Below are 16,532 nucleotides of genomic sequence, written 5' to 3' on the forward strand. Positions count from 1 at the left end.
GGAGTGGGGAAGGATAGGTCCTTGCCCCACAGTGTTACCGCCTATCTAAATCTTTGTTCTATACATGGTAAGTAAGGTTTTAGCATACCTCACCAGATGTGGCTGCGAGAATAGAGATGTAGTCCACCATATTGGTTTTCATCCAGTAGAGCCAATTCCACTGAAAAGCTTCCTCAGTTCCTTTTGACTGTAGAAGTAAGGTCCTCTATACATTTAATTTAATTGATTCTTATGAACCATTGTGGCAAAGTTGAGTTTTTTTTTAGGCCAAAGTGCAAGGATGCAGGCTCTAGCAGCCTTCATAAAGTGATTTAGGAGCAAACAATTGTATGTTTTCCATGGAATGGTATTGTGGTATGAAATGAAGAATGCAGGGTCATGGGAAATTTGGAAATCTGTAAATGTTTGTGTAATTGGTTCCAACCCTTTCCAAAAGCCTGATAGTTTGTGGCAAGATAAAAAAAAAAATGTTAGAAATGGTGCCTTCTCCTCCTCCACATTACCAACAAGATAGCGAATGGGACGGAAAGGAGTGAAGCACACAAAGGATAATATACCACCACATAAACAATTTGTACTCTTGTTCCTGCCAGTTGTTACTGATCGAGTATTTAGGTGTAAATTACATTATTATATCTGCTTGCTCCTGTGAGAAAGCTCACTGTAAAATCGCTTTCCCACATCTATAAAAAAAAAAGGAAGATGTTGAGTCAAGTAGTGAGTGCTGCATTTGGAGTAGAATGCGTCTGATCAGGCCCTGTTTGATTGTCTTAAAAGATGTTTGATGTAAGTGAAGCTGAAGGTGACAAAGAAGCTAACAAGTGGTGACGTAGAATTCTCCAGAATCCCTAAACTAGTGTATGAAGGGCCCTTTGTTTTGTCTAAGTGGGCCATACAGGAGCAGACCCAAAATATGAGATCTTCAGTCAGCTTGCACTAGATCTTTCAAACCAAAATCCGACAACCTTGGTTGAAATACTATGCCATCATTTAAAAAAAAAAAAAAAAGCCTACCTGTAAAACAGTGGTCTCCAAACTGTGGCCTGTGGGCCAGGTGCAGCCCTTTTTCTTGCCTTTATCCAGCTCTTAGGGCACCATTCCACTGATGCAAGGCACTATTCCTCCTACTGACACCAACAATGAGGCACAATTGCTTCCACTGACGCCAACAATGGGGCACTACTCCTTCCACTGACACAATGAGGTACCATTGCTTCCACTAGCACCAATGATGGGGCACTATTCCTCCCACCAGTACCAATATTGAAGCACTATTTCTCCTCCTACTGACCACAGGCACTATGTAAATTTCTTACTCCCCTCTGACAACCAAGCACAGTCTGGCCCCGCTAAAGTCTGATTGATAGTTATATGGCCCTTTTGTTTAGAAAGTCTGCTATAAAAGATGGGTGTACATACCTAAACGCAAAGGACCCCCAAAGTCCGCTAGGAACAGACCCTTTCTGGAGTGTAGTATTTCTTGGTACCACACGGCACTCACCAGACATGAGCACACTGAAATATTTTGTTTCGGAATTTCGTTTTTGTCCGAAAAATACATTTATTTAGTTACTCCCGGAATTCGTTTTTATTTATTGAGTTTCGTTAAAAAATGCATTTGTCCGAAAATCCAAAATAATTAAGGTCGAATCTGTCATTGAAGGCTTATGGTGTCTGTCGAATGTTCTAAGAAGATTCGACGGAGCAGCTAAACTGTACGAAGCCGCAATCGTACATTTCCGGTCGAATGTTCCGCCTGCAAGCTATAGTAGAATTCTAATGTTGTATGACACTAGTAATAATTATTTATTAATTATTCTTACTAGTCAACCAACATTCGACCACAGGTTCGATGGACACAGATTGCTATTGTCAGCGTCATGTCGAATCTCCTATCTATATCCAACTGTTACATTTGTTATTGTTTGTTAAAATGATAACGAGAATACCCGAAATTTGGACGAAAACGAATGCACATGTCTAGCACTCACTGGTTCCTTCTTTTGGCCTCTGTCACTTCCATCACCTGTAAAAACATGGAGGGCAGCCGAAGGAACCACAGCTCTTGGTGGGACAGGACATTTCCATGAGAATAAGCCAACTCTGTCATCGCAGGAACTGGCATACCATACCATTGGAAGATTTCCTCTCAATCCTTATTTGGTGCGAACTGTATAATTTTCAGATTTCCTATCCCTTTTTGTCTTATGGGCAGTGGTCACCAGGACTAGGGAAGCGGGTTAATATCCCCAGCTGGTACACAGAAAGCAAATGTTGGAGCTGACCCCTGCAGTATTTCTTTCTGCCACAAGATGTCCTTTGTCTTCCAAGTTGAATGATGACCAGTACACTTAGCCCATTTTCTATAAACCCAAGCTGTCAAGTTCCACTTTATGCCCTCCCCTCCCTCTTCTGTTTTTGGCACTTTTTTGGGAGGGGAGCGGGTACCTGGTTTTGACAGGTACCTGCTCCCACTTCCAATCAGACAGCTGTAGCGGAAGTTCTCCCCCCCCGCAACCTTCTGGGCATGTCACAGGTCCCAGAAGGCTGCAGGACTATTCATAAAATGCAGGTCGCACATGTGCAGTGGGCAGCCGGCTGTGAAGCTGCATGGGATCACAGCCGGTTGCCCACAGTTAACATGCCGGCATTAAGAGCCCGAAGTCTGGAGAAAAAGTGGTCCAAGTGAGGACGGCGCTGGACCCCTGGACAGATGAGTGCCCTTTTATTAAAAGTCAGCAGCTACAATTTTTTAGCTGCTGACCTTTTACATTTCTTTTTAATACAGGATGAAGATCCTCTTTAAGTCCCAGTTCACATATATGCAATGCGGGAACCAGCCCGATTCCAATGCAGGTTCCCGCATTGCATGTTACTTTCTAGCGGTTCACACTGACATCTGCGAACCCCTTGCGGGTATCAATGCAAAGTTAATGACACCCCAAAATCAATGCGAATTGTCAAATGGTGCAGGAATCGGATCACATAGGTGTGAACATCCAATGGGATCAGATTCCAGTGCGGACCAAAAAAAGGGGCCTGAACCATTTTGGTGCGACTGCGATGCGATTTCAGCCATATATATTGTATGGCTGAATTAGCATTGCACAGACATCGCATATGATCTGCACAGAAGTGTGGTGTGAATCATATGTGATGTCTGTCATCGCACAAGTGTGAACCGAGCCTAATGAATACACAACTTCATTAATATGTGTCTTATATCTGCCTAGAGGTCAGTTATAAATGCACTTATCTCTAAAACTAGCACACATACCGGGATCCATCTTTTCACACCCCTAATTCCCTGCACAGCAGTACTCAGACTGGCAGAGAGAAAGTAGGCACTCTCAGTTCTACTACTTTAAAAAGGGCTGTCAGTCTAACATTATCAACATGCTTACATGAGTGTAGAGCAGAAGGATGACCTCACCAATGTGCTTCTACTCCTTCATCACCCAATCACAATCTGAGATGGTTTTGACTATTCTCCTACATGGGAATAATTTTGTATATACTAAAATATCTAAAAACATTGTAACATGTCACCTGTTTAAATGCCACCTAAGACAACAACTCAAGACTTTGCACAGGATGCATAGTGGTTGCAGATACTGTGTGCTGAATTAGCGAACGGCTGACAATTAGGATGACACAGCTGCTATGACACGTTTATTTATAAAAGGTGTAACATTTCGCTTTCACCTTCTTTGCGAGTTTTCAGAAAAAGTGATAACGAGCAGCATTTAAAATTGTACAGCTAAGTAAAGCATCGGAATTGTGTTTGAGGAAAGAACTTTCATGAGTTCCTGTGCTGTGAAAGTGATTGTAAACCATCGCCTTGTAAAACGAGAGAGAAAAAAAAAAAATATATTATGAAATTATATATATATAATGATTAACTATATATAGTTAAAATATATATATATATATATATTATAATGAAATTATTTATTTTTTGTTTCTGCTATTAGACATAGCAGAAACAAAAAATTAAATAATTTCATTACGGTATATATATATATATATTTTTTTATTTCTCTTGTTTTACAAGGCGATGGTTTACAATCACTTTCAAAGCACAGGAACTCATGGAAGTTCTCATTAATAAAAAATTTTGAAAAATCAAATTTCTTCATCAATTTAGGCCAATATGTATTCTGCTACATATTTTTGGTAAAAAAAAATCCCAATAAGCGTATATTGATTGGTTTGCAGAAAAGCTTTACAGTGTCTACAAATTATGGGATATTTTTTAAAAACAAAACTAACTAGTAATCCGGGGATCAGCTACTAATAGCAGGACTGCGATATTTGCAGCAAACAGTCAGAACACTAACTGACAGTTTTTGGGGACCAGTGACACTAATACAGCGATCAGTGCTAAAAATATACTAATGCCACCGGCTAGGAAGGGGTTAATATCAGGGGTGATCAAAGAGTGTGCCTGACCAGTGCTTTACTACTGTGTGGGAAGTGCTTGTACTAGGGGAAGGCATGGGTCGGTGCCCCTGCTTAGCAGACTCACCAGATCCATGTCTTCTGTACTGACTGCAATCTTCCTTGTTTACATAGGCAGACCGCCATTCTGCCTGTGTATCAAAGCATTGGAGGGTTCCGGAGGTTGAGTCCACCGTACCCGCCGAGCAACTCCAGCTGTGTCTTATTACCGGAGCGCGTCCCCAGACCTGGAAGTGCAGGATCATGTACTAGAGATATATATACAGTATACGGTCGGCAGGCGGTTAAAATATGTGTTAACCTCCCCAAACTAGAACTGAATGCTTTGCAAATGCTTTATAAAACTTCCCTTTACACACTGCTCTTCAGTTTGAAGTTTACAAGATGAAGCCTATGAGAACAAGACCCGTTTCTAATTCACTTCTAAGGGGATGCAGACACTGCAGCTTTTCTCTACAGAACATTAGATTGCACCAGGTGATTATAATGAAGCCAAATCTCCCATTCAGAAAGGAGATGGTGAATTAAAGCGGAGTTCCACCCTAAAATGGAACTTCTGCTAAGTGATGGTGACCCCCTGACATGCCGCATTTGGCATGTAATTTTTTTGGTGGGGGGGGGGAGCAGATACCCAGTTTTTTATGTGCTCCCACTTCCTGCCTGGGATCCACAGTGCCGGAAGAAGTTCACCCCTCCCTCTGGCAGTCTTATGGGACACGTCACAGGTCCCAGAAGATTGCCCGGCCATTAACGGTGCAGTTCGCGCATGCGCGTCTGTGAAGCCACAGCCGGGCCCCCACAGGTAGAATGTTGCAGAAAAAAGGAGGAGAGGAGCGAGGCTCTGTGAGCCCACATTGCTGGACCGTGGGACAGGTGAGTGATTATTAAGAGTCGGCAGCTACACTTTTTGTAACTGCTGACTTTTAAATGGGTGGAACTCCGCTTTAAGCAGCAGATCCTTCAGAACAGAAAAGGGTAAAAATATGCAAAAAATGTTTACTAAAACATTTGCAATGTATATACGGTAATTACCATACAGGGGATTGTAAACAAAGATCATAATGCGTTTTGTTATGTGGGTGCTGCTGGAGGAGGTCCGGAACTGTATTTTTTTTTCTCCAGGAAGGGATTTCTGTTTCTATTGCTTTATTCATCCCAGCAAAAACGTTAAAACTATTCACAGGCATCTTCGTTATACGCCTTCCCTTACTCTTGGGGCTTCCGCACATGACTGTGACAACTGTTAGTTTGATTATTCTCGGTTTGGGGCTCCATGCAGGATCTCGCCTCGTGGAGTTTCAATGATCATGAGAACAGTGAGGAATCAGCCCGTCTGAAGTTTGCTGATGAACTTCTGAATGATTCAGAGGAGATCTGGGTGAAAGTGTTGGTCAAATGAGACCAAAATCGAGGTCTTTGACATCAACTCAACTCGTTGTGTTTGGAGAAGGAGGAATGCTACCTATGACCACAAGAACACCATCTCCATCGTCAAACATGAAGGTGGAAACATTATGCTTTTGGGGAAAACTTTACTGCATCAAAGGGATGATGGACGGGGCCTTGCACCATCAAATCTTGGGTAAGAGCCTCCTTACCAGGGCCAGGGCATTGAAAATGGGTCATGGATGGCATGACTGACCCAAAACACACAGCCAAGACAACAAACGAGTGGCTCAAGAAGATGCACATTAAGGTTTTGGAGTGGCCTAGCCAGTCTCCAGACCTTAATCCCATACAAAATATGTGGAGGGAGCTGAAGGTACCATACATCAGCCACGAAACCTTAAAGTGATTGTAAAGGCTAATTTTTTATTTTTAAAAATGAACAAACATGTCAAACTTGCCTCCACTGTGCAGCTCGTTTTGCACAGAGTGGCTCCGATCCTCCATTTCTGGGGTCCCCCAGCAGCTCTACCTGCATCAGATAACCTTCCAGGAGAAGCACTCTCCCGGGGGGGGTTGCCTTGCAGGCACGCTCCTGGGTCCAGCATTTGTGTCCATAGACACGTTGTTGGACTCGGCCCCCAACACCTGCGTCATTGGATTTGATTGACAGCAGCGGGAGCCAATGGCTGCTATCAATCTATCCAATCAAGATCCAGGACCCATGAGGGTTTACAACCCCTTTAGCCAATCAAGACCCAGGACCCCATGGAGAGAGAGACAGCCCGTCCTCGCCAAGGGAAGTACGGGGCTCAGGTAAGAAAAACTGGGTGCTGGGGGGGGGGGGGGGGTGTCACTGCCAGGTGTTTTTTCACCTTAATGCATAGGCTACATTAAGGTGAAAAAACATGAGGGTTTACAATCCCCTTTGTGACTTGGAGAGGATCTGCAAAAAGGAGTGGGACAAAATCCCTCCTGAGATGTGTGAAAACCTGGTGGCCAACTACAAGAAAACATCTGACCACCTGTGATTGCCAACAAGGGTTTTGCCACCAAGTCATGTTTTGCGAAGGGGTCAAATACTTCTTTCACTCATTAAAACGCAAATCAATTTATAACTTTTTTGAAATGCGTTTTTCTGGATATTTTTGTTATTCTGCCTCTCACTGTTAAACCTACCATTAAAATTTATAGACGGATCATTTCTTTGTCGGCGGGCAAACGTACAAAATCAGCAGGGGACCAAAAGCTTTTTTCCCCTTACTGTAATAACAATATAATAACAACCTAATTTGATTTAATAACTACCTTGATTTGATTTTTTATTTTTTTTTGGAACTTGGAGGCTTATAAGGCGCACGGCCCATCTGGAGGAAAATGTAAGGCTCTTAGGTGCGCCTTATGCCACATACACACGATCAAATTGCCCGGCGGACTTGGTCCGCCGGACAATTCGATCGTGTGTGGGCTCCAGTGGACTTTTTCATCGTAAAAGTCTGACGGACTTAGAAAGTAGTTTTGACTCAAAATTTGTCCGCCGGACTTGGCTTTCAGCGGACAATCCGTTCGTCAGTGTGCTAGTCTGGCGGACTAAGAATGATGCATGCTCTGAAGCAAGTACGAGAAGGAAGCTATTGGCTACTGGCTATTAAACTTCCTTTTTCTAGTCCCGTTGTACGTGCTGTACGTCATTGCGTTAGAAATCGCCAGACTTTCGGAGCGTCTGTGTGTGGCCAAGTCCATTCGTTATAAAGTCCGCCGGATTGTTTGCCGGACCAAGTCCGCCGGACAATTCGATCGCGTGTATAAGGCGAAAAATACGGTACATAAAAACCTGGATCGGAAACCAGGTTACATCTTTACAGAGAAGATACTGCTTGCGGTTTTATTTTCTGTTTAAAAGTAAAAAAAATTGGCGGACTGTGCGTCAGTCCCTGTGCTGCTGGGGGGCTGCTGCGGTGTGGGGCGGCGGTCAGCAGTGGTGCACCTCAATTTTTAATAAAAAAAACTAAAAAGGGAAAAAAAAAAATATACGTAACGTCTTTATTTTTAGATTGTAATGTTTTTAAAGCGATACATAGTGCTGAATGGTTTACCAAATAAACGTAGAAGCCAATCATTAAGCCTAAAAACAGGTTTAACTTGGTCATTTCGTAGGTCTTTGAAAGAGCGTCTTTCATAGTTTTTGGATCAGTTCCCCTGATCAAACCCTTTCATTGTTAGCGCAGCTATTTACGTGTTCTAGGCAATGATGCATGAAGAGAACGAAGAGAAAAATAGAACATTCTGCATGTCATCCGGCCACCTGAAAAGACGCAATTACCACCGATCGCATAACGAATGTTGCTTTAATACTCGGTGAGAGCGAAGCAGCAGATTGCATCTTGCAGACAAAGGTATCTCACCAGCCTGAGCTTGGAAAAAGACCCCTTTCAGCTGCTTGGATTTAATTTCAGCGCAGGCCCGCCCCTCGGAGCTCTGGATTGGCTGCCACCCCTGGCAGTATTACCATACTCTCTGTTCTGTGTTTGTCAAGCTGCTACTTTGAAATAAGTTTGCAGGCATTGGAAGGGGGAGCAGCTCTGCTCTATGGGATCTCTTTACCTTTCTTCATAGGATTTGGATTTTTCTTCACATCAAGGAGGAACAAAGGCGTTGACCCTAAATCTTCAATATTTCGTTTCTTGTGGAAATTGCATGCTTGATTTTTGCAGCTGATTGCAGTCTGGCAGTGTTTTCGCTGAAGTAGCTGGATCTTTAAACGTCTATGTACCATGGAATGTTTTGAACGTCTCTTAGACTTCTGCAAAATATTTAAAAGATCAATGCCTTCAGTGCAATGCATTACAGCCTAAGAAGCTTAAATTGAACCTCAGGGTTTCCATTAGTAGTTTCCAGTTTGGAGTTTTTACCGGTAGCTATGGCTGGAGTTTACAGCTCTACCCTGAAGACCCTGGAAGACCTGACTTTGGACTCTGGCTATGGAGCAGAGGACTCTTGCAGGTCCCTCAGCCTCTCGTCCTCCAAGTCCAACTCGCAGCCGCTGGCATCTTCCCAGCACCGTGGTACCTGGTGGTACTACTCTGGGTCCATGAATAGTAGGAATAGCAGCTGGGACACTATGAACTCTGCTCTGACAGAGGACCCAGACCTGGTGGACCTTTTCTCCAGGTGCCACCGGCTCCCAGAGCTGGAAGAGTTCCCCTGGACAGATGAAGACATTGGCAAGCTGCTGAGGACTGGCAAAGGTGATGGTGGAGTCAGGTGGGACTTCTCCCAGGATGCTGTCAGGAGGATGTCCATCTTACTGAGGAGACCTCTGATCAGGATTTCTAGAGAAGCTCAGAGGCTGAGCGTCCTTCATACCAAGTGCACTCGCTATGAGATCCAGAGCGCCATGAAACTCATTCTGAGCTGGGCACTATCCCAGAGTTGCACCCTTGCCACTGTTCGGGCAATGTCTCTCTACAGCATGAGTGCTGGGGATGGCCTGAGGCAGGGCAAGTCTGCAAGATGTGGTCTGTCTTTGTCGGTGGGCAGGTTCTTCAGGTGGATGGTGGACACCAGGATATCCGTGAGGATCCATGAGTATGCTGCCATCTGCTTGACTTCCTGCATGGAGAACCTGTTGGAGGAGATCAGGAACCGTGTAGTGGCCAGCCAAGGAACTGATGGAGCAGAGATCTCTCTGGATGGCCTGGAAATGGCAATCAACAATGACGCTGAACTGTGGGGGGTCCTACAACCCTATGAGCACTTAATTTGTGGGAAGAATGCCAATGGTAAGATAACATCTACATTTTCTGTCAATGTTTAACAGTGATTGGTATGGTCCATGTGCCACTTAGGGTTTTTAAGGCTTGTCCTTGAAAACAGTCTTTGACCGTGGTATTGTGTCTACATTTCCAAATCAAAACCATTCTATCATAAATTCCCTTTTTTCTGAAAAGATGATCGTATACCCCTGGTGTCAGCCTGTGACCCAAGGGCCCTTTGGTATATGATGTGTGGCCCTCAGACCTCAGAATTCTGTAGTGGGAACATTGATTAGGGTAATGGCATTGATCTCTACTAGCTTCATGTAACATATTCCCAGTTTCGTATCGTCTTCTGCAGCATTTACCCAGCCAAAAATGTAGCGTGTCCAAACTCTTCGACCCTCATTTCTTCTTAGGTCTTAAGTTTCCGACAGTCCTCCCAAGCATTACATATATTGAACATTATGTGCAGCTCTTTGATGTCAGGGGCCAAAATTTTGAGGCACCCTTCAGTTCATAACTGAACCATTGACACATACTAACATTTTCCTGGCCTTTTAACCTGTTTTTTTTAATTGATTATCTGGATAATGGTATCTGGATGCAGTTCAGTCACAACCGGCTTCTATACAGGTTCGTCAGGAGTGCCTGAAATTGTTTTTCGAGATGTTGCCAACTATGTAAATGCTGCCTTTTGTATATATTATGCAAATTAGTATTTTCATGCATTCATTAAACTTGTATTTCAATTAAGGCCACATTCACATGAGCGTGTGAGGTCCATGTTTGCCCATATGGTACACACAGGTGTTCTGTTCTGCAGACAGTCCCATTCATGTCAATTGGGATGCAGTGATGGCACAGACACAACCGCTGTGGCCAGTTTGGCATCGATGTGGGTGCAGGTATGTGTCCTGAACGCAGACAGTGTGAGTTTGGGGACACGTACCCACACAGATGTCAAATTGGGAGCAGTGGCTGTATTTGGGCAGGCTCTGCGTCCTAATTTACAGGAATGGCACTGCCTGCATGTGGATGCACAGAACACCTGTGCGTCTCATGTAGGCAAACATGGCTCTTTGCACAGGTGTATGCTTCAGTACACTCGTGTGAACGAGATATAATGGAATGGTAATGATAATACACCAGTTTGCATTAAACTGTTATAGCCAATCAGATCTATGCTTACTATAGTCATATTAGAGACCAGCCTGTATGTTTGCTACACTTTGCACACTGCTCTGTGACTGCAGAAAGAATCCGGCTAGCACTATACTTGAGTGCTTGTAGTAGTTGCATGGAGTAGCAAACTTTCTGTTTTCATGTCAGTGACTGACAGCATGCAGCTTGTGTCCCACACATGGTCAGTCAGTGTCACTAGCTGTGTCTGCTGCAGAGAGCTGTTTGGATATCAGTGGGGTGTGAGTACATAGACTGTCATTCATAGTAGTGCAGTTCTTGTACAGGATGTAGCATCCACAGTAAGACCCCATTCACACTTCATGAAGCGGGAATGTTTTTTGGCGTGTTTCCGCAGGTTGCACATAGGGCAGCCAATTCGCTTTAATGTTGCTGCTTTATGTGCGATAAACACACCAAAGAAGCTCTTGCACCTTTTCAGGTGTGGAGCGCAGTGTGCTTTTTTTTCAGCACGTTTGTAGTGCGTTTGTTTCATGGCAAAACGCACAACAAAACGCAAGTCCGCTAGGCACTTTTGGGGTGTGTTGTAATTTTAGTATGATCTGGAATTGTAGGCAGAATCTCGTGATTTTGCCCGTGATTTCAGTTACATGAAGTGTGAGTAGGGCACACCTGGGCGTTCTGAAAACAGACGGTATTATGATATTCTTACGTTTTTTCAAAAATGTGGCAAAACATGCTTGGGGTGCCACCATTTCCAAAAGGCACTCCATACATGGTACAATTTTGACGCATTTGTCCCGTGACAAAATGCATGGAAATCGCAACAAAACAAGGAACATCACACACAATCAGTGCCAACAATGGTCTCCCGTTCTAAGTCACTTTGTGTCTCCGCTCTGAACCCACCTCTGAGCACTAATCCTTGGTTCTGCCCCATACCCACCTCTGAGCACTGACCCTTGGTTCTGCCCCTACGCACCTCCTGAGCACCGAACCTTGGTTCTGCCCCTACCCACCTCTGACCCTCGACACTAGTTCTCCCACTGACGCCAAGGATGGGGCACTGTTTTTCCCACTGACGCCAAGGATGGGGCACTGTTTTTCCCACTGACGCCAAGGATGGGGCACTGTTTTTCCCACTGACGCCAAGGATGGGGCACTGTTTTTCCCACTGACGCCAAGGATGGGGCACACTTTCTCCCACTGACGCCAAGGATGGGGCACACTTTCTCCCACTGACGCCAAGGATGGGGCACACTTTCTCCCACTGACGCCAAGGATGGGGCACACTTTCTCCCACTGACGCCAAGGATGGGGCACACTTTCTCCCACTGACGCCAAGGATGGGGCACACTTTCTCCCACTGACGCCAAGGATGGGGCACACTTTCTCCCACTGACGCCAAGGATGGGGCACACTTTCTCCCACTGACGCCAAGGATGGGGCACACTTTCTCCCACTGACGCCAAGGATGGGGCACTGTTTTTTCCCACTGACGCCAAGGATGGGGCACTGTTTTTTCCCACTGACGCCAAGGATGGGGCACGTTTTTTCCCACTGACGCCAAGGATGGGGCACGTTTTTTCCCACTGACGCCAAGGATGGGGCACACTTTCTCCCACTGACGCCAAGGATGGGGCACACTTTCTCCCACTGACGCCAAGGATGGGGCACTGTTTTTTCCCACTGATGCCAAGGATGGGGCACTGTTTTTTCCCACTGATGCCAAGGATGGGGCACACTTTTTCCCACTGACGCCAAGGATGGGGCACACTTTTTCCCACTGACGCCAAGGATGGGGCACACTTTCTCCCACTGACGCCAAGGATGGGGCACTGTTTTTTCCCACTGACGCCAAGGATGGGGCACTGTTTTTTCCCACTGACGCCAAGGATGGGGCACTGTTTTTTCCCACTGACGCCAAGGATGGGGCACTGTTTTTTCCCACTGACGCCAAGGATGGGGCACACTTTCTCCCACTGACGCCAAGGATGGGGCACACTTTCTCCCACTGACGCCAAGGATGGGGCACTGTTTTTTTTCCCACTGATGCCAAGGATGGGGCACTGTTTTTTCCCACTGACGCCAAGGATGGGGCACTGTTTTTTCCCACTGACGCCAAGGATGGGGCACTGTTTTTTCCCACTGACGCCAAGGATGGGGCACTGTTTTTTCCCACTGACGCCAAGGATGGGGCACACTTTCTCCCACTGACGCCAAGGATGGGGCACACTTTCTCCCACTGACGCCAAGGATGGGGCACACTTTCTCCCACTGACGCCAAGGATGGGGCACACTTTCTCCCACTGACGCCAAGGATGGGGCACACTTTCTCCCACTGACGCCAAGGATGGGGCACTAGTTCTCCCAATGAGGCCAAGGATGGGGCACTATTCCCACTGGCCACAGTCCAGCCTCCCAAAATCTGAAGGATACTAAACTTGGCCTTTTTGTTTAGACAGTTTGAAGGCCCCTGCTCTAAAATTTGGAAAGTAGTGTTAAAAACTAGCAGTGGGGCTCCGGCCACTACAAGGGTAAATGCTCATTACTTCTCAGGGTAGAGATGTAAGCTCTAATACTTATTCCTCATTCTGGCGGTCTTCCACCAAGCTGTGCAACTGGTCCACTGAAGCCTCTTCTCCAATGCTTCAGTCAGTGGTCCATCTCTGATGTCCTGATACCGGCTCAGTGAGGATAGCAAGGACCAAAAGGTGAGCCTGCAGAGATAAGAAAAGTATTGCAGGTTTTTCCTCTACACTTTAACCTCCCTGGCGGTACGATTATTTCGGATTTTAGGTGCTAAAAGCGGTACAATTATTTTGCATGAAAATTTGGCGTTTTATATTGTAGTCCTGTAATTCTTAGGAATAACTCTCCTAAATCTGTCCAAACCAGAGTCTAGCAGACATCCCGGGTATAATAAAGTTTGAAAAATGAAATCATAAATTATAATATAATAAATAATTGTACCAAATAATAATATAACAATAATAAAAATTATTCAATAATGTAATCGAATCAAAAACACTGAAATTTGCTCAGTTGCAGAATTGTCACTGTCATTACTTTTCAGTATTTGATGACGAATCTCCCCACAAATCGCTATCGCTCAATTCTGCGAGTGATTCTAATTTATTATCGCTGTTTTCTAGCTGCTCTAAAATCATTTTTGATGTACAGTGACAGTTTTGGTTGCTATGGACAATCTCCAGTTTACAGGCATAAAGAACAGTTTTTATATTATAAAACTGCATGCAGGACACTGGGCAGACCACTAGGGACAAAGGGGGTGTGAAATAATTACATACAGCAATGTAATCTGTAAGATTACATTATACTGTATGTATACAGTGTGTTTCACTTTTTGAATTTGGCGCCGATCTCTGTCCCCGTGCGTCGCAACGCTCGCAGGGCACGGAGATCGGGTCCGTGATAGATCGAGCGAGACACGTCTAGCTCGTACAGCGGGGAGACAACGCTGGATCCCAGGGAGAAGGTAAGTAAACCTCCTCCTGGATCCAGTGATGCGGTCCCGAGTCTGGCTCGGGGTTACCGCTAATGGTACAAAAATTCCACCCCGAGCCAGACTCGGGAAGACCGTCAGGGGGGTTAACTCAATAAGCTACCTTTAACTATGGATGGATGAGGGAGTACAGGGGTATTTGTTACAAAACCCCCAGAGTTCATCTTTAACTCATTGCGATGCACGTGACTGGGACATGGATGGGTTGTGTCCCTCATCTATGTCCCTGTCCATGTTCCTTTATGCTATGATGTGTCCCTCATCTATGAAAGTTGGAAGATATTAAATTGGATCCTGTTCTCTTTATGTTGTTTTCTTTGTGTTAAATCCCTGGTGTTCCTGCCAGTCCTTCTGCTTTCCTATTAAAAACTGACCACACTAAGCAGGAGAACACACTGTGGTCAGTTCTCTGGCTATGCTGGGAACTCAGCCTGCTCTCCTCCAATAATCAGACTTGTCCTGACACACCTGCCATGCACAGCCATTCACTGGGAAGATCAGTGTACTGTTGCTTCTCCTTCCCCCAGCCTTTTTATGTAGCTGAGAACAGAGGGAATGTGATCACTTATTAAAAAAAAAAAAAAAAAAGGGGGGGGAGGAGAAAGTGTGTGTGTGGTTGTTTTTTTTTTTTTTTTTGTTTTTTTTTTAGCTATACACATGTTTTGCCTTTCATTTCTATTTTAATCTGAACAGGTTGTTTTACAAAGTGAGGGTTTACATATACTTTAAAGTGGTTGTAAACCCTTACAACTAAATTTGACCTACAGGTAAGCCTAGATTAAGGCTTACCTGTAGGTCCAAGAAATATCTCCTAAACCTACACAGTTTAGGAGATATTTGCCGAAAGACAGGCACCGCTGTCTACGGCGCATGCGCCGTAGACAGCGGCATGCAGGCGCACTGAGCGCGCCGCGGTCAATGGCGATATGCCGCGAGTGGCGGCTCCCGTGCACATGCACGGGAGCGATTCGCCGAATGACAGAAGATGGATGCGCCGGACTACAGGGGACAGCGGTGACTTCGCTGGCTCCTGTGTCAGGTAAGTGACACATAATGGACTACAATGCGATGCATAGTAGTCCATTATGCTTTGCCTTTGCAGGGAATCAAAGAGGAAGTAAACCCATCAGGGTTTACTTCCTCTTTAAGGGAGTAGTTACTGGTAGGAAGAGTTTTCCTGTAAAATTCAGCTCTATATAAATTATATAATTATGATCTTCTTCTTTTTTTTTTTTTTTTTTACATTTATTTATATATATATATATATATATATATATTTTTTTTTTTTACAGCTACACATTAACAAATGCTAATTTTGGGCATGTATGGGTTCTATTAGGATTTCACCATCTTGAACAGAGATTATTTTCAAAACGAAATGCCGCTTTTATTGCTCTTAAACACCTGGCACCTGGGATTTGTCCAAAACTGGCATGACCACGTCATTGAACGGCGCAGTGGGAGCTGACGCGTTCCGCTTGTCTAACTCCTGTGCGTGTCTTATCGCCATAAGTGTTTCCTATTATAAATCACCGATGGCCACAGGCGGACAACCTATTAAAATGAGACCGTACGTCTGTCGCTTTCTACTGTAAATAAATGGGGATTATTATAGGGTGAGTGGGCTAATTGTCTAAAAACCTGCTTTCACCCCCCCTCCTGTGTCACTATCTGTGTTTCCAGACACTGGCTGGGGAGCTTGAATATTAATATATGCAAATGGAGAGCTGATGAGGAGAAAAGGTGGCAGGAGAGTCACAATCTGGGCATTGTGGATGGGGCATATGGTGACTACACTGGTTGCCTTGCCAGAGCCACTCCTCTCGTATCATTAGACCTAATGAGCTATATATACTAATAGAAATAAACAGATTTTTTTTTTTTCAGGAAAACTTGTGCTTTGTCCACCCAGGGAAAAGCAACAGGTTTGGTTTAATCCCCACCATAGATATGCCCTTTCCTTTGCTTCCCTGCCACCTTGTTCACCTGGAAGCCCAAACTGATGTAGAGCCTAGTGTATGTGGTTAGAGGTGCCTGCATTGCAAACAAAGACTTATGCCACGTACACACTACCGGACTCTTTGATACCAAAGGTCTGATGGAACGAGTCCGTCTGACAATTCGATCGTGTGTGGGCTCCATCGGACCTTTGCTTGCCAAAAATCCGGCGGACTTTAGAAATAGAACATGTTTTAAATTTTCCCGCCAGACCGAGAAATCCGTTCGTGTGTGTGCTAGTCCAACGGACAAAAAACGGCACT

General features: G+C 44.8%; 1 protein-coding gene across 3 annotated transcripts in view; it reads left to right on the forward strand.

Annotated features, from left to right (window-relative positions):
- ABTB2 (ankyrin repeat and BTB domain containing 2) overlaps window positions 1-16,532 on the forward strand; it is a 227,861-nt gene that overhangs the window by 18,741 nt on the left and 192,588 nt on the right. The window contains exon 1 of one of the 3 annotated variants that reach the window (XM_077462757.1): window positions 8,179-9,629. The exons of the other annotated variants lie outside the window; for them this stretch is intronic. Within the exon in view, the coding sequence (XP_077318883.1) occupies window positions 8,768-9,629 (862 nt within the window). The 5' untranslated portion in view covers window positions 8,179-8,767. Of the gene's footprint in view, window positions 1-8,178; window positions 9,630-16,532 lie in introns of those variants that run through there. 3 annotated transcript variants of the gene reach the window in all.

Source organism: Lithobates pipiens, unplaced genomic scaffold (genome assembly GCF_037356315.1).
Source record: "Lithobates pipiens isolate NorthernLeopardFrog02 unplaced genomic scaffold, aLitPip1_a1.2 Scaffold_10, whole genome shotgun sequence".
In the NCBI taxonomy this organism is placed as follows: Eukaryota; Metazoa; Chordata; class Amphibia; order Anura; family Ranidae; genus Lithobates; species Lithobates pipiens.